This window comes from Ornithodoros turicata, chromosome 8 (genome assembly GCF_037126465.1).
Source record: "Ornithodoros turicata isolate Travis chromosome 8, ASM3712646v1, whole genome shotgun sequence".
Classification (NCBI taxonomy): domain Eukaryota; kingdom Metazoa; phylum Arthropoda; class Arachnida; order Ixodida; family Argasidae; genus Ornithodoros; species Ornithodoros turicata.
The window spans coordinates 4,165,726-4,192,082 of NC_088208.1; the positions used below are offsets into that span (position 1 = coordinate 4,165,726).

The window sequence follows — 26,357 nt, forward strand, 5'->3', positions numbered from 1 at the left end:
CGGCACTGCTAAACTGCATGTGGGAGGGGCGCCGGTCCTTCCACATAAAATGTCTACAAAACTAAATTTGGATAACGTTATCTTAAACTAAACACTGTCCAGCCTGTGTTGGTCCTGCAGCAAGGGCAATTTCGTAAAGGAGGCGTCACCTCATACACGGAAGCATCAGGTGAAGCCCACTTTCGGTTTGTGTCGTTCATATTCGTGGAATAGTCGAATATTCGAAAAATCGAATATTGAATATTCGATTCGCGAATCGAATAGTTCGAGCGTTTGATATTCGATTCGATTCGAGAATTCGAATATTCGCACACCCCTACTGGAAACGTGAGAAAATGCACAAGTAATCAACAAGTTCGAAGACTGGCACACCACCGAGTTGATTTAAACGAATATGATGTACCCAAAAGGCACTAGGGTCTAAGTGTGATGCCCTTGTTTTAAGTTTTTTTTTTTCAGCTATGAACAATTGTTAATGTTTCCCACAGTATGCCAGCCGTCTGAAGGACTCTAGCCTAGCTGCAATCCTTCTCAATGTGGGAGCGGATGTTCAGGCACGAGAGGTGGCCACGGGTCGTGTTCCTATGCATGAGGCTGCTGAGAATGGCTGTCTCGATGTAATCAAGGTGAGTGATGACAGACTCAGACATAAGGTGTCATGTGGTAAAACCACAACCTACTGGATTATAGTGACCGTGTCATTTGCACCCATCCCCAATTTAGAGGCTAGCGGTGGCATTAGTCGTCATCCTGCTTGTTGCTTCTTCAATTGCTATGATATCCTGTACTCGAGCTTACGTTAGGGTTTTTGCTAGGGCTGTGTGTTATGTCTTGAACTGGGCCGAGGACAAGAGGGAACTTCTTTATTCCGGACAGGCGCATGTCGGCTGCATGGCATACAGCCTATACAACTGCGTCAACTGAATGTGTCCCCTCGCATGCTGCCTGCTTTTGTAGTTGCCCTCAGAGAGAAGGATGGTTTCCACGAAGTGCTCGTTATCTACCAAGAGCAGATACTATGTACGTGTATGTCAATACATAACACTGTGCGAATAGTAAAAAGGTCGAATATGAATTGAATACGAATATTGCATATGAATATTTGCGTGCACGCGTTTTCGTGCGGGGATATCTGGCACGCTTGTCTCAGCGACTGTGGCAGTTGCTTTTCACAACGCCGTCAGTGCTACCAAAGCTATATTGTGGTGCTTTTGTGTGATTTGCGCACACTTTCTGGTGATGGTCCACTGACGCGATGGACGATACTGTCACTCGAACTATGAAATGCGGAAAGAAATGCTGGACAAACCTTACAGCATGACATAGTTCGCGAACATAGCATGCTTTTGGTTGTCAAGTGCGACAAGCAGTGTTTCCACGTATTTATTTATTCATGATACCCCAAAGGCCCTTGCAGGCATTACATGGGGGGTGGGGAAAGGAAACAGTCAGTAACTATCGACTAAGCAAAATCAAATAATGATAACAACATATATACAAACAAACAACTTCGTGAAGGCACACAACTATCAATATAAGGAGAAAAAAGTTTAGTGGAGGCACACACAAACAGAAGATAAAAAGCAGGTAACACACCAACCAGTGGTTCGCACTCGTGAGTATGGAAGCTAATTGGTAAGGGACATGTGGAATAACGAGTGATCGGTGATATCAGCTATCTGAGAAGGGAGACTGTTCCAGTCAATAGCAGATTTGCAAAAGAAGGACTTCGAGTAGATATTTGTGCGGCACTCGAATCTGTTGACCTTGAAACAGTGATCAAAGCGGGGGAAGATAACTGAGGAACGGGAAAACGGGGGGATATCAGATGGGAAATTATGGATGAATCGGTGAAAGAGCAATAACCTGGAAACAAGCCGACGTTTATCCAGGCTGGTAAGGTTGAGTTGTTGTTTGATGGATGATACAGAAGAATTCCGCGAGAAATCAGCAACAATGAATCTAGCAGCTCGGTTTTGAACCGCTTCAAGTGATAGTGATAAGTAAAGTTGGGATGGATCCCATATGGCGGATGCGTATTCCAACTTGGACCGGACTAAAGACGTATAGGCGAGTTTCTTGAGATGACGAGGAGCCGATTTTAAGTTTCTTCTAAGAAAGCCCAATGATCGGCTAGTGTTCCTGATGATCAGTTCAATGTGGCGATTCCATGATAGGTCGTGCGACAGAAGGACACCAAGATATTTGTAGGTTTCGACTTTAGCCAGTGGGTTAGTACCCAGTATGTACGAAGACATGAAGGCATGGGAGGAACTACGGCGGAGGAAAGAGATGAACTTACACTTTTCTAGGTTAAGTGGCATCCTCCATGTCGTGCACCAGGTGTGGATTAAGGAAAGATCGTGTTGTAAGGCTATCTGATCGGAGGTTGAAGAGATTTTACGGTATACGACGCAGTCGTCTGCAAATAGCCGTACTAATGAAGAGGGCTGGTCCGGGAGATCATTAATATATATTAAAAAAAGAAGCAGTTTTTCAGCGGTATATGAGCGGTAGTGGGCCGCCGTTTTACCACCCGACCGTCAGGAGTTGCACGGTATTTGGGTGCTTCTTTCGCGCTTGCGCAGTGCAGTGATAACGTCAATATCGGCTCTACCGAGAGCCTATATGACCAACATACTAAAATACCGACACACTTCTTAACGGGTTTCGAAGTTTCAAAGTACTTGTACCATTACTGTCATCTGCTACCACTGTATGTTCGCTCCTGCACATCCAAAATTCAAATTTCCACTGTCCAATCAGGTTGAAGATCCCACGAGCCAATGCGCAGCTCCCCTAGAGTTGCTGATTATGATATGGTCGTTATAACCTGTATAATCAAGTAGGTCATGTATATCATACTTAGAGACCCTGGTTTTCTGCTGCGGCAAATTCAAAATTCTGCGGCACCGACTCGTAAATTCTGCGATTTTCTGCGGCAAGGAGTCAACGGCTGCTTGAAGCGGGAAACACTATTTTCTTGGATAATGTGGGTACAAAAAAATATTTTATAGACCTCATCATTACATGGTATCTTGTGTACCCTCTACATGGTACATGGTATCCTCTGACAGCGAATGCTGTTGTCGGCTACAATCATTTTATACCTGCTAAAAGATCTTTCAGCATCTACAAAGTTTATAGGAATTGACAAGTACTTGATCGGAATAGACGCTAAACTCGGAGCAAGCACCCTAATTCCGTTCCAAAACCCAATTACCGTATTTACTCGCATAATTTGCACGCTTTTTCTCTCTAAAAAAATCGGAAAATTTAGGGGTGTGCACATTGTGCGGGAACATTGCAAACTTTGTCCTGCTGTACTCTAAGGTTTGTCTAGCGTTTCTTTCCGCGTTTCATATACTTCCAGTGACAGTATCGTCCATCGCGTCAGTGGACCATCACTCGAAAATTCGCACAAATCAAAAAAAGCACTGCAATATAACATCGGTAGCGGACGGCGTTACGAAAAGCGAATCGCCACGGTCGCTGAGACACGTGTGCCAGATATCCGCGCACGAAAACGTGGGTGCGCAAATTACGCAGTTTTTTTTTCTTGTCATTTTCAATGCTAAAACAAAAAACATGCGATGCACAAATTATGTGATGGCACAAAATACGCGAGTAAATATGTCGAACGGTCCGTGTACCATGGCACAGTTGGGAGCAGGTGCAGCACGCACTCTTATCTGGCGCTATTCCGTGTGAGCGTGCAATACCACTCCTGCACGTCGTAGTAACTGTCCACATCGCGGCAGTCGCATCCTTCGACCCAATCAGATTTCCGCGGTATTCCGCGCAGAACACCGCGAAATTTTGAGCAAAATAAGGTATTCCCGCGAAATTCCGTGCCAGACGAAGGATTCTGCGATGGATTCCGGACTCCGTGAAATTCCGCGAAATCGCGGAAAACCCCGGGCCTTAATCAAACTGTTATTGAGTAGAGCAGTGAATCTGTATAGTTACACTTGAATATGTGTGGCATAACACATGGTGAATTCCATAGACAGAGAATTCCACAGAAATTGGGTCAGATTTCTGCTTTCAGAAGTCTGGAGATTGTTCTTATAGTTGAACCAGATCAGGCACGGAATGTTCCTGTGAAATAAACCTGCTTGTCAGCACCATTTTGCTTTTGTCGATGGAATGTTCCATTGGAAGCAGAGAGAGAGGCAAAATATTTGCACGAAGGGGCCAAGCAGTGCTGTGCATTGTGCTGTGCATTCTGCAAGATGCGCTTTGCTTCTATGAAAGCTAGATGGCATTCCACTGAGGACACAGCCTTGTATGACACTGCCAGGAGTAGGCACTTTGCTCTTTCCCATTCTGGGTCAGAGAGAAGGGAGGCGTTCCGTTTGGAGCAAAAGCAATTTCCAAAAGCCCAATCGTGGTCGTTGTTTGTGGATGCGACTCAGATTTGGTTCTAGAGATCAAATAATGTTGCGATCTGTCTCCTACTTTTCTCTTTGTAGTTACTTTACGTAGCAATACCTTACGAGACAAGGCGTACTTTTGCCTTTCTTTAGGTCTTACTGAGCTTTGGTGCTGCTGCACGACCACGCACTTTGGAGGACGAGACACCGCTTGACCTTGCACTCAGAGGTGGACACAAGGAATGTGCTCATTTTCTCAGTAAGCTCTTTCTTCTTTCTGTTGCAGCCTCTGGAGTTAAACTAATCGTTAATCAGAGTATCCTACGTATTTAATTGGCGACCAACTGTATATTTGTTGAAATTCTGCTCTAAAGTGACAGTACAGACCCAAATAATAATAATAATATATTTTTGATTAGGTGCCCATAAACAACCCGAAGGTCTAGGAAATGGTGCAGCAAACATGAATGAATTCAAAAATACAATTAAAAACATAAATACAAAGAAGCTACAATCAAACACAGTACACAAAACAGCAAATGTTGAAGTCAGTCGTGGGAGAAACGAAACAACTAAAGCGAAGACTACATAAACTATACACGAAAAATTGACATGATGGCATTAGTAACATTAGAAAAATTAAGTGAATATGTCAACACCACGATTCTCGAATGGTTTATTCCAGCACAATAGTAAACGACTGATCGGACTTAGAAATGAGTGATGATAGTAACGACAAATGAAAACTAAAAAATGGTCTCACATGGTTCTTGATGTTCGGTGGCACTGTGCAAAATGTTTTGACTAAGTTTGTGAGCCACGATTTATTACGAACTTTACAGCCAGCTCTCTCAGTGCTATAACAACACTCTTTGGTTTGTACCGTACGACGATACAAATTGGTGGGTGAAAACGGGTCTAACCGGGTTTAACCCTAAAACCAAAGGTCCTAACAATGAATGGCAAACATAGCATGTCCCTTTTTTCTAACAGGTGTGTTTCAAGAAGCTCCTTCCCACACTTGCAAAGAAGACTGGTTGCATACAGATGTGAATCGTGAGGTAAGTGGTTGATTGACAATCGTGCAGTTACACAACTGGAGTCATTGTGGATTTATCGTATTTACTCGCTGAATAGACCCCTCCCTGTTTGTAGACGAATGATGTCATAGTGTTCGACAGCACTACAAACTTGGTATAGTTGAACTGTGCTCGAAGCTAGGGGCGAACAAGGTCGCGCCCGAAAGCCACGGTCTTGAGGGGATTACGATGGTCCCCGAAAGGGACGCGACCTTCGGTCCTACTTATCTTTCAGTACGAGGTAGCAAACAAGTGCCCATTCGTGGAACCCAGCCCTCCCCTTCCGATTAGTTTCGGTTTCAGTCTGTCTACCAACGTCGTGATGACGTTTCTCGGGCCGAGGTCTATTAACCACCTGGCATAACTGATCCTCCCCAACCTGGATGCCCAAACACTGGTACCTTTCGACCCATATTTCCTGTACAGACTCGAGCAGCACAGCTGGCACGTGCCATATGGCGACAGTAGAGTGCGAGCGCTGTAGTTTGTTGCATAATTAATTCCCCCTTACTTAGTAATTAATTAAGTAGTTAGTTAGTTAATTAGTTAATAAACTAACTACTTAATTAATTGATTAACCCTTCCATCATGTTTTGCTTTTGAGTTAAAACGTTATAATTTGTGCGAATAAATGCGGTACGTAAGAGGTGTCCTCTAGTTCGGTAGGTTGCTATGCTAGAATTTACCATTATTGTTTGTCAATGTGTATGTTTCGGTGCTTGTGAGACACATAAAACCAAGAAGTCTTTCTTCACAAGACACTGATTTTGAACGAAATATGGGAGTCTGCTATGGCAGGCTGACTGGCGTACAATAAAATTAGAGCTATGTAGTAATTTTAGCAGCCATAATCAAATGAAGTGACTTGAAGTTGTTATCACACTTCTGCACTCGAAGTTGGCTGTGATGCCACTACATAGAATTGACAAGATGGCTGCATTGGCTATGTATGGAGCCTGAAGTTTTAGGGTTTAGCCCGATTCTTCCCAGAATTTGCACCCCGAATTGAAGGCTGCCTGTTTAGGGTGAAACCCAAGTTTTACCTGTCAGATTGCCCTCACTGAGACGTCTGTGGGAATGCACACTAACTTGTTCGGCAGAAAATGCAGCTACATCACTGTTTGAACCAGTACTGTTAGCTTGAATAACTGAGCCAGATTCTCTCCGAATATAGCACACTGGAAGTTTTTCTCCACCCAAATTTGCATGAATTGAGAGCGCACGTTTATTTACCCGATTTTTATCTCCCAAAATGGGAAAAAAATGTTTCCAGGAAACTTCAGGCTCTAGCTATGTAGAATTTGATTTGGTAAGTGCATCATAAACAGACACAGGAGACAGTGCAACTACAAACTTTCCATTGGCAACTTTATTTACATTCCACACTTAAATCGATATGATAACAGCAGCTGACATCAGCAACGGGCAGAACAGGGATTGCCTCGGTGACCTATTCATCATGTGGTTTCCTTCAAGAACTCTCTCTCTCTTTCTCTCCTTCTTGCAGTCGACATATGGGTTGCTGACATGTCCATCATCCCCTTTCCCTTCAGTCGTCCTTTATCAAAAAACCTTGTTGTGCCCATTGCTGACATCAGCTGTTGTCATTATACCGGGTGTTTGTTTATTATTTGTTACGGAACTTAGGGAAAAAAAAGAAGCTGGCAAAATATAGGTGCAGTTTTCGTAGGTGGGTTATACAGCCAGGTGTCTCATTACCATGTGACTAATTATCTAAAATTCATTATCGAACTTTTTTAAAAGATTAGAGCCGTCTGAGACAAGGTGAGGTTATAGATAGAGCCTGAAGTTTTAGCGTTTCACCCGATTCTTCCCCGAATTTGCACCCCGAATTGAAGGTTGCCTCTTTAGGGTGAAACCCGATTTTTACTCGCCAAATTGCCCTCTCTGGGATGTCTGTAGAAATGCACCAACTTACCTGTTTGGCAGAAGAATTCAGTTACATCACCGTTTGTACCAAACCGCTACAGTTAGTTTGAATAACTGAGCCTGATTTCTCCCCGATTTTAGCGCAACGGAAGTTTTTTCACCCGAATTCGCGTGAATTTAGTGCACACGTTTATTTACCCGACTTTTAACCCCCCCCCCCCCCCCCCCCCCTCCAAATTTAGAAAAAAATATTTCCTGAAAACTTCAGGCCCTAGTTATAGAATGGGAGGCAATCCTTGTTTACAGCCAGCCCATGTTTGATAAACCTTGAAACAAGCATGTATACCTTGAATTACATGTTGCCAAATTTCGCCGTGATGATACCGAGAGCAAGGCGAAGCTGTGCTATAAGAGGGCGCAGGAAGTACACCCATTACATTGAGGGGGGGGGGCAATTATGAGTAACGATTTTGAACTGCGGAGCGACATGGCTAACTGCAGTCTGAGCTCGCTGACCAGATAAACATCTTAGCCAATAAGTAGGGTTCCACGTTTTCGGTTTTTATTTTTGGCTGGATTAGGCCCAATTAGGTTTAGGTGTTCATTGATTTTCACGAAATCTGCGTTTTTTCAACGTTACTCCTGCTGTGTACATGGTTTACCAGACAGTTGTCGGCAAATAGGAGTGACAATGTAATTTGCACGTGACGCTTGTTCAATGTGGCGTTGTTCATTGCGGTGGCTTTTTACTGCGAATGAAAAAGTTAACGGACATTTTTCACAATCATCGTATTTTGTGTACGGTTTCCTGATTTGCATCAACAACTAGCTGGGCATGTGCAGCAGTTTATCTCTGTCATGTCCTGGAATGTCCCTCTGTATTCGATGTTTTTCTGTTAAAATCGAACGACGGAAAATTTACCCGGCTTATGTTTTGCTGTGTTCTTCGATTAAAACTAGGGGTGTGCGAATATTCGAGTTGTCGAATTCGAATCGAATATCAAACGCTCGAATATCCAATATTTATTTTTTGAATATTCGACTATTCCACGAATATGAACGAATGACACAACCCGAAAGTGGGCTTCACCTGATGCTTCCGTGCATGAGGTGAAGTCTCCTTTACGAAATTGCCCTTGCTGCAGGACCAACACAGGCGGGACAGTGTTTGGCTTAAGATAAAGTTATCCAAAGTTAGTTTTGTAGACATCGTTTGTGGAGGGGATGGCGCCCCTCCCACATACAGTTTAGCGGTGCCGACGGGGACTTTAATTTGATGTTTGTGAGGTTGCCTTTAAAAAGTTAGGACTCTCGAGTAATGACTACAGCCCACAAACAAGAAGGGTGTTTTAAAGATGTCCTTTATGTCTACAATTTCAGCAGTGCAACTTCCTCGGGTGAGAGCACAGAAACTAAAGGGCGTTCATGGCAAAGCTGAGGCAGGATGCCAATTCGTTTGTTTCACAAGTGGCCTGTGGTTGTCTGGAACAATTACAGCCTCATCCGTATAATATGCTACTGCCTGACATAAAATTTTGAAATAAAGGTAACCACTCCAGTACTCCAGTAAGTCTAGGCTCACCTGAAAAGCAGGAAGCACTCTCATGTAAGATTAATGAGTAGGGGCTTTAAACAGAAGAATTGCATGTCTCTCTCGTGACAGTTAATGTCAGAAAAATTACACTAAGGCCATGGGCTACAAAATGGAAACTTTTAGTGCGAAAGTCACATATTGTAAACTTTGAACGAATATTCGATATTCGATTCGGTATTCGGAATTTTTTCCTCCATTCGATTCGATATTCGATTCGACTTAAAATATTCGGATTCGCACACCCCTAATTAAGACCGAAAACGCTGAACCCTACCGATAAGGTTTCAGGCTGTGCTGCGCGATGTCAGCGACCAACCTTTCTTCCACGTAAAGGAGCCATGCGAAAACTAAACCTCCTTGTATTTTCACGAATTTGATGGTGCCTGCCAGGAGGATTAACCCACATTGAAGACCCATAGATTAAACTAAGAAACGGCAGCCCTGCATATGAAAGAGCCATACTTCAGAAACACGTGGATTACCGTGAGAGTGAGATGCGTCTGCTAACAGGCATCAACTGTAATGCGAGGAAGCTCTCGCCACGTAGCCCTCACTCATTGTTTAAGAAATTTGTTTGTTTATTTTTTATCCCCGATGCGTTTATGTGTGCAGGAAGCCGGCCACCTTTTAAACGGCGAGCCAGATGGCACTTTCCTGGTACGTCCCAGTCGTGGTCGCCCAGGAGCTCTTGCACTTTCTTTAACTGCTGGAGGGCAGGTTTATCACTTTGAAGTGCGCAACAAGGTACTGTCTTTTAAGATGCCTACCTGAGACAACACTATTTTGTGTCCACTGAGTCCAAAATGCTAAATAAACCGTAAACTGTAAATGTAAACTGTGCCTTTAATTCTTCTAGGGAACATTTTTCTACGTAGACAGTGGTCCGTTCCTAGACTCCCTCGAAGTTCTAGTTGCCTACTACGGCAAATTTTCGGATGGACTGCCGAGTAGACTGCTTTGTCCCATTCCTCCAGGTGAGTTTCTTACTTAGTTAAAGCTCTGCGTGATTAACCCTCGAATTCATAGATGTGACGTGACCACGACCTACTCGATTATAGCGACCATGTCATAATCGGCAAACCCAATGAGGAGCCTGTCCACATGATCCGCTAGGGGCTCTACTCATCGGCCCACGAGATCTGCATCATGATTGGATGATGGAAATTTGAATTTTGGCCGTGCAGAAGAGGACGGACGAGTACCGAAGCAGACGACAGCAACAGTTCCTATGAAAATGCGTAGAATGATGGTAATCAACTTCAGAGGGAAGCATCTCTCATGGGACATCCACCGCTTGTACAAAAATACAAAGGTTAGCTAAAGTAGACAGTACTGTAGAAATTGAGTAAGGAATAACCGAGCCGATGAGTAGCGCCACCGCTAGCCTCCAAATGCAACGCTGGGAACGAGTCTGTATGACATGGTCGCCGTAATCTAGTAGGTCGTGGCCTTAATGTGTGCAAGTCTGCACCAAAACCTGTCCTCGCTCAAGATGGTTTGCATTTTTCACGAACCCTCACGCTGTCTTACTTTCTTAAAGTCTCAGCAGTGACATTGCTCGACATTGCTTAGCGGCGTGACTTGTAATACAGTCGCCGACCGATTTTTCGGACCTCGATTTTTCGGACATGCTCGATTATTCGGACTCCTTCGCGGAACGCCAGTGGGTCCCATAGAGTTGATGTATAAGAACGTCCAAAATTTCGGACACGGTGCAGCCCCGTCGCTTGATATTTCGGACTCTGTTTGCCCGACCAGCGAATTTCTCCCTTGGGGGGACGGAAAATATTGGTATCGTCCGAAATTCGTATCGAAAGAAATCAACCAACTAAAATATTGAGGCAACAAAATAGGCAGTGATGATCGTTCATTTACCATTCCTCTGAGTAGAAGAGGTCTGTCGTAACGCTTTTGCGTCATCGTTTTTGGCCAACAGCCCAGCACGTGCTGTCCGCCCGTGAGTCGCGCGACAGCGCTGTAAAGCGAGCTTCACCTAAAGCACGCATGCATTAGGTGAAGCCGACTTGCGGACTTGATGACGGCGGTGCCTCTGACTGTGTACATTGACGAAATGTCGCTTCGGGAAATAGAAGCTGATGTCATCAGGCAGAGCTGGAAGCACGTTAGGAAAGCATCGACAAATTTTCCAGCCTATTAGGGGTTGGTAAAGGTTATTTTGAAGCGAAATTCGTTTTTTCGGACTGCTCGATTATTCGGACTTTTGCGCGATCCCCACCGAGTCTGAAAAATCGGACGGCGACTGGCCACGCCAAGGCAGGCAAGGTGGGGGGGGGGGGCTGAAACACTGTAGCTACCTTGGTTCCTATGTTTCGCAGGCCATTAGCTTTCGACAGCACAAGAGAATTTGAAACGTCATTTTGTGTGTGTGTGTGTGTGTGTGAACTCTCATGTCAGTATTTAGGGATATAGTAATGGATGTTGCCATCATGGCATGTGTGAAGAGATGCTGCTCTTATTCATTTAATTTGTTCATTTAATAATGATGAACTTCCTGGACAAAAAAGTTTGCTCTGTTGTGCAAATGACGATGGAGAATAACGCAGTTTGCGTTCTGAGGAGGCGATGCTCCACAAGATGGACCCTCAAACACATTGTTCTTTCGACACCTCTGCATGCTGTTAAACATTAAGCAACCTTGTTTGAAGTCCTTGCAAAGAAACTTCAATCAAAGTTCTGTATCTTATATGTTTCTGTTTTTTATCTCCCCATCTCTCTATTTATATCGATAATACAGAAACTTCTCTTATGTCCTTGTTTGTTTTTGTTTTCAATGTAGCCAGCACAAGGTAGGTTATGCAGTCTGTCTATCATTGTGTAGTGGCTTACTGTAGAACCTTGACAGTATCTTGCAATCTCTCAGGGTGGGGTTTGTGTACATGTACCTTGGAATCCATACAATGTATGCAAAGTAAATTTTTTAAACCAAACGTTGCTTTAGTGATCTCAGACTTGAGTCTTGACAGCTGAGCACTGGGCATACATAGAGTGTTCTAAGAACAGTCTTCTCCAGCATCTTCATGTGGATCAACGTAGCTTTGATTGATCATTTTAGCTATCAGTCAATCTTTGGAGACGATGACGCAAATGAAAAATGCGAAGTCGTAAGGTTTTTACTACGTCTTGGCCAATTCCCGAACATTTTATGTCTGGATTACACCTTCACCCAGGCACCAAACGTGAGCCTTGAATCTCCTAACTGTTCGGGTGAAATCAAACACGAGGTGACCTAGATATAGACAGTGTACAGGCCTTGTTATCTGTCTGTCTGAAAAAAAAAAAAATTAAATAAATAAATACTTTGCACAAGCACTGGCAAGTTCTGTGATTTAAATGTTTTGCTGTGGTTCCACACTGATTACTGACTTTGTCTCCACTGCATCACATGTTTTTCTGTTTACTTTGCTCGTGTTCTTGTGTCATAGTGTGGTTCATTGCTTTTGTGTTGCATTCAAGCATTTATAGTTCCTTCTGCATGGCTGGCGACAGATTTCACGTCACTGTCATCTTTTCAAACATAGCAGCTCCACGAAAGGTACATGCAGAGTGGGGCATTTTTTCTACGGGTTCGATGGAGCGTCGTCGTCTCATCGGTGCTGACGTCGTGGTGGCTCCCAAGGATGAGTGCCGGAGGGAGTCAACTAACCTCATAGGAAAGCATGCATTGAAACTAGGTAAGGGCAAAGCATGGCAAAGCATATACGAGCATAAAACAGAATGAAGGTACATGTATGAAATACATGTGTTTTCATGACACAAACTTAAAGCCCTTTCATGTTATAGGTCCATCTTTGGGAGAAGGAGAGTTTGGATCTGTTCTACAAGGTCTATGGAACAGTGACCAAGGGGAGGTAACAAAAGTTCATACAACTTGAACTACTATTTAAATTACGGCAAAACCTCACTGAATTTGGAATCCCTGTTAATAGGATTTTCATATGGACCTTTGTATGCGGCAGTACTGTTTTATGTCCTCTCTTCCAGTGTAGTTAGCCTTACGAGTGCAGCCTTGGAACAATTTCAGTGTATTTTGACTGGAAGAGACATTGCTTCAATTTCAGATACAGAATTCCATAGTTGACATGGTATTCGTATTGAGTATACAATTATTCTCTTTGGTATTAGAAAAATCAAGAGCATTCACACAGCCCTACTGCTGCTGCTGTCTTCCTATTGTGTCGGCTTGTTGACGGCAACAATGTGGCCTTGATGCCACGCGCTACCACGCTGGCTCGTCACTTCTATCGGTCTTCTTCTATCCTGAAGAGAAGCCACGGTTTGAGAAGCTCCCCAGCACATCTGGCCCTCCGGGACATTCCATCATCGCCGATCAAGACTCATGTAGGGGAACATAGCGACCTCTACATTTGGTGACCTGGATATCGAATACATTTGGTGGCCTGGAATACAACTCGGCCATTTACAATTTCAAATTTCAAACGACTACCATCATCACGCATCAAGATCCGCACACCTGCTCAGGAAGCCAGCGGTGGTGCTAGGAGCACGTCCTTCCCGGGGACTCGTAGTGGGCGGTTTCGCTCACTTCTCCTGACCCGGCACACTTCAGGTTCAGCGCCCTGTGCTGGTTGCAGTACGCCGTGGTTCCGCACTCTTCAGAGCTCTCTACCTACATCATGACGGTACACGCCGGCATCACCAGCGACACTTCAACGAGCAACGCACTCCACTTCTAGTCTCTGTACATCGCTGGCCTTACACCCTGATGCAGCACACGCATCAGCTTGGCACGCTTTCTGTGAGATGTTTGCGGCAATGCCTCACGCTGTTCCCCTTTCACCTGCTACCACCTGACACGACGCGAAATATCCATTTGTGCCGCAGCATGACACACGGTGCAGTACACTGCAAACAAACATCTATGTTTGCTATCCTGCTGCTACTGCACCTGGGGCCACACACCCAAGCCGTATGCCTACCCATGCCTCATCCACGTGTAGTCGTCATTCTTCCCTTAATGCTATCGACGTAGGCCTCAACCGCAAACACTGCTCCGCGTTTGGGGGGGGGGGGGGGGGTGCAGTTTGTGGACGACGACGCTGTGGCCTTGATGCCCCGTGCTACTGCACTGACTTGTCAGTTATAGTGGCAATGTCCTGGAGTAAGATGATGCAAAAGGCCCAGAACGTACTTTCTAGCTGCGAATCGCGTGACAGTGTCATAAAGTGAGCTTCTCCTAAAGCACACGGGCATTAGGTGAAGACGACTTGCAGAATGGTGATGGGGGCCTAATGTTGTCAGAAGTTGTCCCGATACGTTCCCTCCACGTGTTCTGGTCGCTCTTTTCCTAAACCGGTGCAGTGTCACACAGCTTCAGGGTTTATTGTTGTGAGGGGGGTAAAAAGATCAAAACAGAGATAAGATGATAAGGTTCTCAGCTGCGTAATCCATAATAATAATGCTTCAAAAGACGAAGACAGAGGGTTAAAAAAACAGGAAGTAGAAAAAATCCTCTGCTTCTTGTTTTTCAACCCTCTGTACGTGTCTTTTGCTGCAGTACAATTATGAACCTGTACCAACTCCCCCTATACGGTCCTTTGACTGTGTAATCCCTTTAATCTTATCTCCTCCACCAGCAAAGGGAGAGTCATTGCATTGCATAACATGGTGTATGGGAGCTCATGGTGAGGATGATGAGGGTCTCCCTCTCTCAAAAGCAGGAGGACCATGAGTAGCGCGCTCTTGTGGGGAACGACCTCTTTGCTCGTTTGTGCGAAGAATAGCCATTCCAGCCGGGACTGGAAAATAATTCGTATAATCCGTGATTGTATCATTGACGTTCTACTGTATATTAATGGATAAATGCATGAGAAATTTATAACTGCATTTCTACTAGGAAGATCACCAAGTTGGCGGTGATTTACATGTGTAGAACAATGATGTGTCTTACTGTGTGCATCACAACACTGCCAGTATTCTTCATTAACATATGTACGCAGGTAAACGTGGCCGTAAAGATTCTTCGAGAAGAACAGCTTGGTGGCAGAGAAGGCTTCTCACGAGAAGTCGGCGTAATGGTTGGGCTTTGCCATCCCTGTATTGTCCGACTCCTCGGAATTTGTCTCGGTCCTCCGTTGATGATGGTGAGGCATGTGGATTAATAATGATTGCTCACATTTGATGCCAATTTATAAGGCCGTTGATGGGAACATGAAATTATGTCACTATAGACTGTGCTTTCATTAAATCGCCAGTCAAAGTTGCATTATACTGTTTTGCTAATTTTAGTTCCAAGCAGATTTGTGTGACACTCATTTCAAACTTACCAGTGGTAAGGTGAACACTGTGCAAAGTTTGGTGGTGTGTAGAGATGATACACCGTTTTTCAGCAGACGGTTCAAGCTTGTGTTGCATTGTCTGGAATATTTTAATGGCTCCAGTTCATCAGTAAAACAACTAACGTAGACGCTGCCATTCACATTCTCATTATTTATACATGAATTTTTTTGAGTTCGATTAAAGATTCTTGCCTTCACAAAGCATTTCCCCAATTCACTAGTGAATTTCTGGTTGTTCTTCGTGAACTAAACACATCGCTGTCAGTATTGAACTCCTTGTGTCCCATAGTGAGGCTAGGGTGTTTTGTTTTACCACTGAGTGCAGTTCAGTGAAAAATGGCGGCCTGCCATACATGCTGTAGAAGTCGTTTTTTTTTTCGTGTGGAAAATATTTTCGCGTTTTCGAACAAAGCTGGTTTGAGGAGTGATTTGCGAGAACTTAAATTCGCGATACAGGTTTCCGGGAGTGGCTTTGCTCTTGCATATCGTGCGTCAATACTCGGGCATATTTTGGCACGTACAAAGACATCCATTGTCCACGGGGATGGCGGCGTTCTAGGTCAATCCCTTTCTTGTCCTCACAGACATGGGAGGAAGGCCCTGTACAATGACCTTTAGGGACCCTGCAGGAGGCCATAGTACTGACCGTGTGCAGGTCAGACAGTTCATTTTAGCAGATCTCATTCATTATCACTCTGGGCACTGAGCAGTTCGGTTGAGATGTCGCACTACCACACAAGCTGGTTTTGAGGATGCCGGGAAAGACATGTTGCGGCTTCGTGGTATAGTGGTATATATGTACAGTGCAATGCATTTGTAGGAGTAACAAAGCCTTGATCAGTTTTCATTTCTTTACATCTTGGCTGATGGGATAAAACAATCTTCTGCGGCTTGCTTAAACTGCCTACACCTCATGGAGTAGAAAGGGTCAAGGTAGTCACGGTATAGCGTCGAATGCCTTACGATTTTCGTCCCCATATGGCCAGAGTTATTCGCGGGAACTTAAATTCGCGATTTTGGAGGAATGCACGAAAAACGCGAAAAAGAATTCCACGCGAAAAACAAAACAAAAAAAACACTTCTACAGTATATCTACTGGTTACTAATTTTACTCTGATGCTTCTCCTTAGGTTCAAGAGTTGGTTCCACTGGGATCCCTTCTACGGTTCCTCGTGGAGCATGGTCCAGAAGAGATCTCAGTAGAGCGAGAGATGCCCCTGTGGGGAGCACAACTAGCTGAAGGCATGGCATACCTCGAGGAACAGAGGTTTGTTCATCGCGACCTAGCTGCACGCAACGTACTGCTTGCATCTCGCACACAGGTGACAATACTTTCTTTGTGTACAGTTGAGCCCATTTATTATGATCTTCGATGTAACGATAACTCCGATATTACGATGAAATTGCTGGTTTGCATTAGCTCACGCATAGCTGGTTTTGCACTACCTCACCCATTGAAACGAGACATCAATAGAAAGACTGTCGTGAAAGCTCACAATAGTAATCGGATTTCTCCCGGCGACATGTAAAACACGTGAGAATGGAGAAGCAAGCTTCCATTTTTGTATTGAAAACAAATGAAGGAGGCATTTTCAAGAGGAGCATTAAAGTGCGAATGCAGTGCGTTTATCTGCGCATACATAACTAACAGGGATTAAATGTAGGAAGGGAGTTGCCTCAGGACAGAAGCCGCCGATATTTCGAACAGAGACTGTTCTTCTTCTGGGCGCCCAGAAGAAGAACAGTCTCTGTTCGAAATATCGGCGGCTTCTGTCCTGAGGCAACTCCCTTCCTACATCTCTACCGGTTCGCTGGATTTCTACCCATCTAGGGATTAAATGTGTGTGTTACAAGGTGCATGACTTCGAACGCGCTTGTGACAAGTATTGGACGTCGCTTCCTCTCCACATTCTGTTCTCTTGCCCTCAAGTCTTCTTCTGGTTTGCTATGTGCTACGATGGCGCCTGCAGTTCCGGGATGCATTTTGATGAGGAAAGGCGCATTGCTCAATTCAAAATTTCACATATTCGACAAAACTTCGTTGTGAGCACCGTGCCCTCCAAAATGTCCGTTGGCAGACAGTTGTGTGTTGCCACCCAAACACACGTTGATGAACTATCCGTGGACAAGATGCATCCTAATGGACAACGCAGTTTTTATAGTGAGAATGATGATGACTGCGGCTTTGGATGACGAGCAACGGACAAAGTTGTCGATCTCAAAAGGTACAGGGTCTCACGTGGCATCAGCAGTTATCTTGTCCTTGGAAACACTTTCGACACAAAGCTACGTCGCACTAAGTTTAGCGCGATATAAAATGTTCTTGTGCTCTCAACAAGCGTGCACGTTCAACGGCGTTCTGCTTGTGCTGTTCTACTTTGTTGATGTGATTCTGACTGGCAATCTCGTGAAAGTTGATGTATAGCAATTGCGTTTCGCGTTCCCGTCAGCGTTGTTATAAACTGGCTCAACTGTATGTGCTTAAAGAGTGACTTTATTGGGTTAAATGCCTCTCTCAGCTTCCAGGGGTAAAAATCGGGCGCTATTTCTAAATCTGTAATTCGGGGAGAAATCGGGTGATAATTGTGCCTTCGGGTGTTATCGGGTGTTTTCGTCTCTCCTCTTGTCTATCAGCTCCTTTCCTGATCTCTCTCTCTCTCTCTCTCTCTCTTGTTTTTTTGCGGGATCATGATCTTTGAGCAGTAATCCCTGAAGGCATAGACAGCGTGTGTGCAGGGTGGCAAACATGGGTGCATTGCTAGGAACATAAGCGACTCACTCTTAAACATGTTACACGTGCCAACCGTTGTTCGTCTTCAGCGGAAACGTCACTTGAAAATTTCACAGAGACTGGAACTCGGGGGAGAATTCGGGTTGAACCCGAACTGGTCAGAGGTCAGTTCGGGGGGGGATAATCGGGTTTATAACCGAAAAAGTTGCTCCCTATATGTGCTTCTCGATGGCTTTGAATTAAACGTGAGCTTTTTTTCTTTTCTGTTTTGTACTGTACGCAGGTGAAGATCAGTGACTTTGGCCTTTCTCGTGCACTGGGAGCACACGGGGACTACTACAGAGCCACGTCTGGTGGACGCTGGCCTCTCAAATGGTACTTTTTTTTCCTAAACGATCTTTGTCTGGATAGGATTCAGACCTCAGATATATTTCACTTTACTATTTACCGAATTGCAGCTAGTAGCGATGCTTTGAAAGCCATTAGCATTCATAAGCTGTTTTCAATTGGGCTATGCTTTCTGAACTAGTGCAAACAGTGCCAGTTCCCGCATTTGATTTGGCAGGGGTACAATCTTTGCGCTACACTTGACCATCCGATTGGAAAAAGGTGCTGCGGGAGTGCAGCACGAGTTTACGAAAACGCTGCACCTACTCTGACGTCCATGCAGCGTTTCGTGCACCGTGGAACACATGACATGAATAGAGTTTAGTGTCTTGGCGATGCTTATTATCAAAATTCTGCATGTTGGCAATCAGTTTTGTTAAGTTAGTTTGCTTCGGTTTGTTCTGTTCAAATGTTTGCTCCTCAAGTGAATCAGTGCAACAACATTCGTTCACAGACATCTGTGACAAATGATCTGAGGCTTACACTTTTCTGTTCAATTGGGCTCTAATGTACTTTGCACGAGGGCAGCACCTGTCGTGCACTCCATTTGCAACCGGTTGCACTGCTGCTGGCACTTTTTAACGAATCGAAGACAGCTATACTGTGCGCAAAGTAGAGCCCCTAGATTTCCATGAATCCACAGAATAGGCTATGTCTCGCGGAACTTGCTGTTTCCCTCAGAAATGTGTACTTAGTTTTCGCAGAATATTCGGCATATCACACATGTGTAAGGATTTGAATCAATCTGTGACATTTTTGCGGATTAAATCCGATCATTCTGGCTGATAACGCTGGCACTCGCACAGCTGAACGCGTCATGATTAAAAAAAATTCTATTACAGGAATGCCCGGAGTTGAGTCTAATTTCCTTTGCACACTGATAAATTATATGAGGCCGGGAAACCATGCAGGAGTAGTTGGTAAGAGTAGTTTCTCTTACCCACACAATTCTGCGGATTTGTAAATCCCACTTTGTGGAAACGTTAATTTTCTGCAGCAGAAAGCTAGGGGCTTTAGCGTGGAATGAGGTAAAAATTCCCACTGGAACTGTCACAGCTTTTCTTGTCAGTGAATTCTGCAACGTCTTTGCACCACTTTCTATGAGGAAACAATATGAGTAGAGCCTGAAGTTTTGGGGAAATATTTTTTTCTGAATTCTGGGGGGTAAAAATCGGGTAAATAAACGTATGCACTAAATTCATGCAAATTCAGGTGAAAGAACTTCCTTATGTTAAATTTGGAAAGAAATCGGACTCAGTTGCTCAAGCTAACTGTAGTGGTTTTGGTACAAACTGTGATTGAACTGCATTTGCTGCCAAACAAGTAAATTAGTGCATTCCTGCTGACATCCCAGTTAGGGCAATTTGCCTGGTAAAAATCGGGTTTCACCCTAAAGAGGCAACGTTCACTTTGAGGTGAAAATTCGGGGAAGAATCGGGTGAATACCCAAAAAATTGAGGCTCTAAATATGAGTCGATAAGGTCAAAGTTGTGTTTGCTGTGCCTCAAGTAGTAGTTTTGTGAACCGCTTTAGCACTGCCCTTCCCACCGGCCTCGGTGGCTGAGTCGGTAGCGTGTTCGCCTTCTGATCTCGAGATCGCGGGTTCGAACCCGGCCGAGGACGCCAGCAACTTGGTGGCAGGGTACAAGTTGCTTAAGACACGCCGTCTTCCGCGAGGGACGTTAAATACGGGGTGCCGTGTGGTGAGCTTTCATCGCACGTTAAAGAACCCTCAGTTGGGCAAAAGCAATCCACAGACCGACCGCCGTGGCGTCGCTCATGATCTCAGTTGTCTCGCGACGTAAACTTCCAATTATTATTAATTATTATTATTATTATTACTGCCCTTCCCCTTTTTTCATCACAGGTATGCACCAGAATCGGTCAACTTTGGCACGTTCTCCCACGCGAGCGACGTCTGGAGTTACGGCATAACCATGTGGGAAGTGTATTCATTCGGAGAACAGCCCTACGGAACCCAGACGGGAGCCCAGGTGGTAGCGCGGCTAGAAAAAGGGGAGAGACTGAAACGACCGACGTCCTGTCCCACTTGGGCCTACACCATCATGAGGCAGTGCTGGCAGTGGGAACCTCAGAAACGTCCCTGCTTCACGCAGCTTCAGCGGGCGTTCCAACGACATTTCGCCTCGAATGGACGTTCAAATGCGGTAAGTCTAAAATGCTGCGAGCAGTTACGATACAATTCCTGTGGGAACACGGAAATAGCTACACACTAACTGCAGTCGAGCCTCTGTACAGGGTGTTTCACCTAAGGTGATAAAAAATTTTAACTGGCTACGTACTCGCCAGAGGACTGTCAGATTTTACACATTGACATTGATTAAGGTTTTGGACAATTTTCAATTGCGGGAAATTTATTTTTTTCGATTGAACTTTGAAAATTGCCAAGCGAACCTCACTCTTTTCTTACAGAAATATGAAGTCCTCCACAGATAACCGCAGACCCAACCAAAACTATGTACAGTATCGCATCGGAAATAGTCTAAAAAAATTAGTAAAAAGTACGCTTTAGCCCTGCCTGCTTGATTTTCGCAGAGAAGCGTGCGCGAAATCTGCGTACAGTAAACCCTCATTATATCGAAGTCAACGGGACCGCTAAAAAATTCGATATAAGTGGTATTTCAATAAAAGCAGAGACACTTCAAAAACAGTAAATCCAGACCCAGGAAAACGTGACAATGCGATGTCATCGCGACAATATTTTATTGACGCGCAAAAAACGCAGTCACCTGGGTTTGGCGCGTGGCCCCACTGCGGGCGAGGAGATGTTCCTTTCTCGAAAGGTCTATTTCTGAGTTCTACTTGTCCGTCTATGCCCCAGGAAGATGGGCCCTACTACATGGTGAATAGGTCAATCACATTTTCTTATTTTATTCTTTGACAGTGGGGCACAGGATGAACCCTTGTGGGGTATCTGGTTGAGGCTAAGGGACATTCAATGTGACAAACATGAAACATCTCAGTTTAACAAGTACCAGGCTGAAAAAGACCTTCACCGTAATGACTTCAAACCATAAAAACTCAGAAGTTTTCCGGTTTGAACCACTCCGGCATATTAAATCATACGACTCCTGACACAGTTTTCGGTGTTTCATGTAATCTCAAAAAAGTCGAGATGCGAAAAAAAAAATCCAGAATAACATATTGAATGCAAAAAATGCCAATATCGCAAAATATAGACTCTGCAGTTTCAAAGTTTTCACAAACTATAATTCCTAATTTGCACCAGCTAAAAATAATTTTTCTAATGCAGGAGAAAGGTGATCTGGCACTGGCGGACGAACTTTCGCTCGCAGCCGACTTTTCGCTGACCCTGTGATACCTGCTACTGGTCAGATGGCACTTTGGAACAGTGATCTGAAAGAAGAACGCTTCTCTCCCAAGGAAAGACGGAAAGATAAAGTGAATTACGGTGCCCTGTCTTTTGGACGCGTGAATACTCGCCAACTCTTGGAACTGTGGTGTTCCTTGTCGTGTGCGGACTCGTTGTGTTCTTGGTAATCCGAAAATAAGTGTTCAGGGAGGACTGAAGCAGTTTGACGACCTTCAGTGGCATTGTTATTGTTGCTGTTTATAAGGGTACAGAGGTTTTGCCAAGCTGTTGTTGTTGTTGTTGGAAATGCGGTCCCTGAAACGTGGTTTCTGGACTCGAAAAGTTTTTATTCAGGGAGACGATCCCGAGTTGTTGAACACCTCAGTAGGGCTTTGTGCAAAAGAAACTTTTATCAGTATTAAAAAGCAGGCACGTTTTTAACAAACAGTCTCGAGTGTATTTGATGATGATATGATTATGAGTACTGTGACTCAAGTACTGTGACTCAACCAGGGTGTCTACCAAACTGCAGCCTTCGAATTCCCTGACTTTTCCAGGTTTTCACTGACTATTTCAAGCGAATTCCCTGACAAAAACAGGGAAAAAAAAGGGAACTTGGTGCCTGCTCATACGTTTTGATACCAGACCCAACATAAAACAGACCATTTATTAAGTGTTAGTGAGGCTACCCTACTTTTCTGCGTCAGAGCTTGTCATACTGGTGAACTGCTACTCACAGTAACGTTGCTGCGGCATCGCCTCTCAACCACCGGTCGGCACTCGTGATTCGCCGCGCATCATCACGGCGCTTGTCTGCGATTTTCCCTGACTTCAGCTGCTTTTTAGCCAAATTCCCTGACTTTTTCAGTCACATCAAAATTCCCTGACTATTCCCTGTTTTCCAGGTTTTCCAGGTTGGTAGACACCCTGCTCAATGGGCTTGGCTGTTATGCATTGCGTTGTACGCCTGATAAGAGAGAATACCCTGAAATTCAAAAATGTCGTTTTTGAAGGTCCGTAAAATCAGTGTACACAAATGAGAAGGCAACAATTGTTCAGTGACATCAGGTTGGTCTTACAATGTCTGTGTGCATCGTTGCAAATCGTTTCGTCGATGACAGAAAGAGCGGGGAGCGGTGGCATTCAATGGTGGCATTTGTTTTATTGGTGCAGCCCTTCTCTGCCCCATAAACCTGAATGCTGTCTACCAGGCCACTTGATAGCCTCACCACTGCGACCAGCACGTTGCTCCCTCTTTGCGCCCTTGTAGCCATTAAAATTCCCGTGGCCCAAGTGCACGGCAACAATTACATGCGATGAAAGATGGAAGCCACTGAAAAGGTTAGTCAGCTGTAGGACCAGAACCCACATCTTCTGGATTATACCGGTCCAGGGCTCTACCAATTGAGCTAAGCTAACACACCTCCCCAGCGACTTCCAAGGGTGTGTCATTTGAAGGGACAATTCAAGAGCCCTGGACTGGTAATCCAGAAGATGTGGGTTCGAGTCCTACAACTGGCTAACCTTTTCAGTGACTTCCATCTTTCATCGTTAATTTCTTAGGCAATGTGAGGCTTTGTATGTATTTGTCCTTTCTATGTTGTTCCAGCCTCAGAACATCAGTTCTCTCAATTTCAATTACATGCAACCCACCTAGAACGGCGATTATGAAGTGATTGCATTGGTTGAAAGAAAAAAAAAACGAATTGGTGCATTTGGAGATACATATTGTTCATGAGGTGGGTATAAGTATACATAGAGTCACTGAATAACTTCAGAGTACTGCAACTGATGTACTACTGCAAGTTCTAAGCCAGGAGGCGCCGTGTGGGGACGCCATATTGGTTCCGTTAAGTTCGTCTGCTATGTTAATGACGGCTCCCGTCTGTAGACGTTCGTTCTTCTTTATTCGACCACGCTTTTGCGTCTTCCTTGACGACAAAAGATCAAGGCCCTCTAAACAAAATCGCTCGCGGTTACGGTCAACGCGCTGCAATTCGCTGTGTGAAATAAATTGGTGCAGCATACGGTCGTTTTGCCTGGGCGAAAGAAACTGCACTCTTAAAAACGAACACCGGCCTCGGTGGCTCAATCACCTTCTGATCCCGAGATCGTGGGTTTGAACCCGGCCGAGGACGCCAGCAACTTGGTGGCAGGGTACAAGTTGCTTAGACACGCCGTCTTCCGCGAGGGACGTTAAATACGGGGTGCTGTGTGATGAGCTTTCATCGCACGTTAAAGAACCCTCAGGTGGGCAAAAGCAATCCACAGACCGACTGCTGTGGCGTCGCTCATGATCTCAGTTGTCTCGCGACGTAAACACCCAATTATAAAAAAAAAAATTAAAAGCGAACTTTAACACATAGCACGCTCCTAGCCAACCATCATCCTGAATGACATCGGTCTCTCCCCTGATTTGTTGGAAACGGGAGGCGTACACCCTTTTTGTACTGCTTGTGCAGTACATAATTGACACAAAAAAGGCGTACACCTCCTGTTTTCAACAAATAGGGCACGAGAACGATGTCATTCAGGATGATGGTTGGCTAGGAGCGTGCTATGTGTTAAAGTTCGTTTTTAAGCGTGAAGTTTCTTTCGCCCAGGCAAAACGACCGCATGCTGCGGCAAACTTATTTCACATCGCGAATTGCGGCTCGTTGACCGTAACCGCACGTGCGATTTTGTTTAGAGGGCCTTGATCCATTGGCTTGAATGCATTTTGATTTAGACAGTTTGACAATCACCGTGAATATTTGTTTTGGGTATAGAGTCGTGTCTCGATAATATGGACACTCTCGCCCCCGACAAAAATCTTCCATATTATTGAATACCAAGGAAATAACAAAAACAATGATGGGTTATTGAAATACATTCCCAAATTAGTGCCTGCTTACAGGCATACCAGATTTCACACGGATTTGAAGGTGGTGTCCAGACAAAAAACTCGTTTTTTTTTTTTTTTCGTGTTAACGCCGCGAAGCAACTGTGGCTATGAGCGGCGTACAGATGTGGACAGATGGAGAGAGGACAGCAGGAAGGAGTATGCAGGGGGGTTAGTATGCGTCCTGGGCTGACTTCAGGGGGGAAAAAAAAACTCAGTTGAACTGAAGGTGCGATCGGAATAGTGGGTGCCTGAAATACATGTAACCACAATATTTCATTTTAAAACAGTCTGTCGGAAACATTAGAAAATGAATTTCATCCGATTTTGCAGCTGGCTGCGCGCTCGCGGTTGAACTCGGGGGGGGCAACAATGTATGGACCGACATCACTGGAGTCGGTTATCAAGGAACTTTGTCCGTCACAAAATGTGGTATGACGACTCGCTGTCTGCTGCCGAACAGTAGCTAGAAACATCTCCGTCCATGATTTCGGTAGTATCGGATTGCAACCAGCAACCAGCCTGGCAACTCCATCAGCTGAGCGACTGGGAATCTCGCGGGCAATGCCAGTTACGTCACCGGAAGAGGCGAAGCAGGAAAGGGCTGTTTCAACTGGAAGACGGCAGCTGGTTTTGAATCCAATGTTTTATAAAAAAAAAACATGAACGGATTTTGCGAAACATTTTTTGTGTTTTCTTCTTGGAAGGCATCTCCAAGTGGATATCACATAATCTTTAGCATTCCGGATTCCTCGCGGACACCAACTTTAAGCTTAGCAAAACGTTGACAAAACGTAGAGCCTGCAGCTCGTCACCATTTCCATCTAAGAATTGAGAGCCGTTTGTAGTCGGCTGTAGCAGATGTGAGCGTTGGCTTGGTGTTGCTGAAGTTGTCAACACCAGAGCCTGACAACATGACAACTGTCGAGAACAACTCCTTAAACGACGGTCAATCAGTCGTGGACGTGTTCGGAACAGTCATTACATCATACAGGATTTTCCAAGCCCTTCATGTCCATAAGTAACCCCTCTTATAGTTCTTGTGGACGGTGGTGAAGGAGAAGGCATAGCTCCCTTTGTGCAACGGAACGTTCTACTTTCGAAAGTTCTCCCGGAGTATGTGAGGAGAGGCTTGCCCCTCCATACCAATACCATACATAATAACGAGACGAAAATACATGGACTACACATGGTTTGCACCTTGTTGGACCGTCCATTGTCCTAAAAGAGTTTCCATATTAAAGGGCGAGTATTCGAAAAAAATTTTGTGAGCATCATACCGAACACAACCCCCTCGATACCGAATACAACGTTCGCATTCATTCTCCGCGACTAATTAATTCGTAAATGATGATGACAGCAAAGAGAAACCGAAATGCAAACAGCAGAAAACAAAGCTCCGTACTAAAGTGGTTCGTCCGGAGGAGGACACCGTGACGTCACCCAGCACTGTCGTCTGCTTCGAAACCTGTATTCTCCCTGGTTGGATGGCGTCAGCAGTGTGTTGCTTTCAGTGCCCTCACGCTTCACAGAGGCGAAGCACTCGCTTCGTAATAAATTTGTTTGAATGAAATCTCCGCAGTTTTGGAACGAGATATTTTGTACACATGTTCCTGACATTGCAACGGTTACGGATATACCACAACCGTTGTGGTGAGTTTGTTGCGGAGTCCCACTTTAACGAGACGAAAATGCATTGAAAAAGTTTGGTCGTCACAAAAGTCTTCCGTAATTAGAGTTGTCCGTATTAACGGGGTCCATATTCACG

General features: G+C 44.7%; 1 protein-coding gene across 3 annotated transcripts in view; it reads left to right on the forward strand.

The window, feature by feature from the left end:
* Positions 1-22,153, forward strand: part of LOC135366407 (tyrosine-protein kinase HTK16-like) — a 34,777-nt gene extending 12,624 nt beyond the window's left edge. For 2 of the 3 annotated variants that reach the window (XM_064599087.1, XM_064599088.1), the window contains exons 5-16: positions 489-626; positions 4,530-4,635; positions 5,370-5,437; positions 9,552-9,683; positions 9,796-9,913; positions 12,479-12,631; positions 12,741-12,808; positions 14,918-15,061; positions 16,387-16,578; positions 18,271-18,362; positions 20,242-20,542; positions 21,649-22,153. In XM_064599087.1, coding sequence (XP_064455157.1) covers positions 489-626; positions 4,530-4,635; positions 5,370-5,437; positions 9,552-9,683; positions 9,796-9,913; positions 12,479-12,631; positions 12,741-12,808; positions 14,918-15,061; positions 16,387-16,578; positions 18,271-18,362; positions 20,242-20,542; positions 21,649-21,714 — 1,578 coding nt within the window. In that variant the 3' untranslated portion in view covers positions 21,715-22,153. The remainder of the gene's footprint in view (positions 1-488; positions 627-4,529; positions 4,636-5,369; positions 5,438-9,551; positions 9,684-9,795; positions 9,914-12,478; positions 12,632-12,740; positions 12,809-14,917; positions 15,062-16,386; positions 16,579-18,270; positions 18,363-20,241; positions 20,543-21,648) is intronic. The other variant, XM_064599089.1, reaches the window with a different exon arrangement.
* Positions 22,154-26,357: the final 4,204 nt, after the last annotated feature.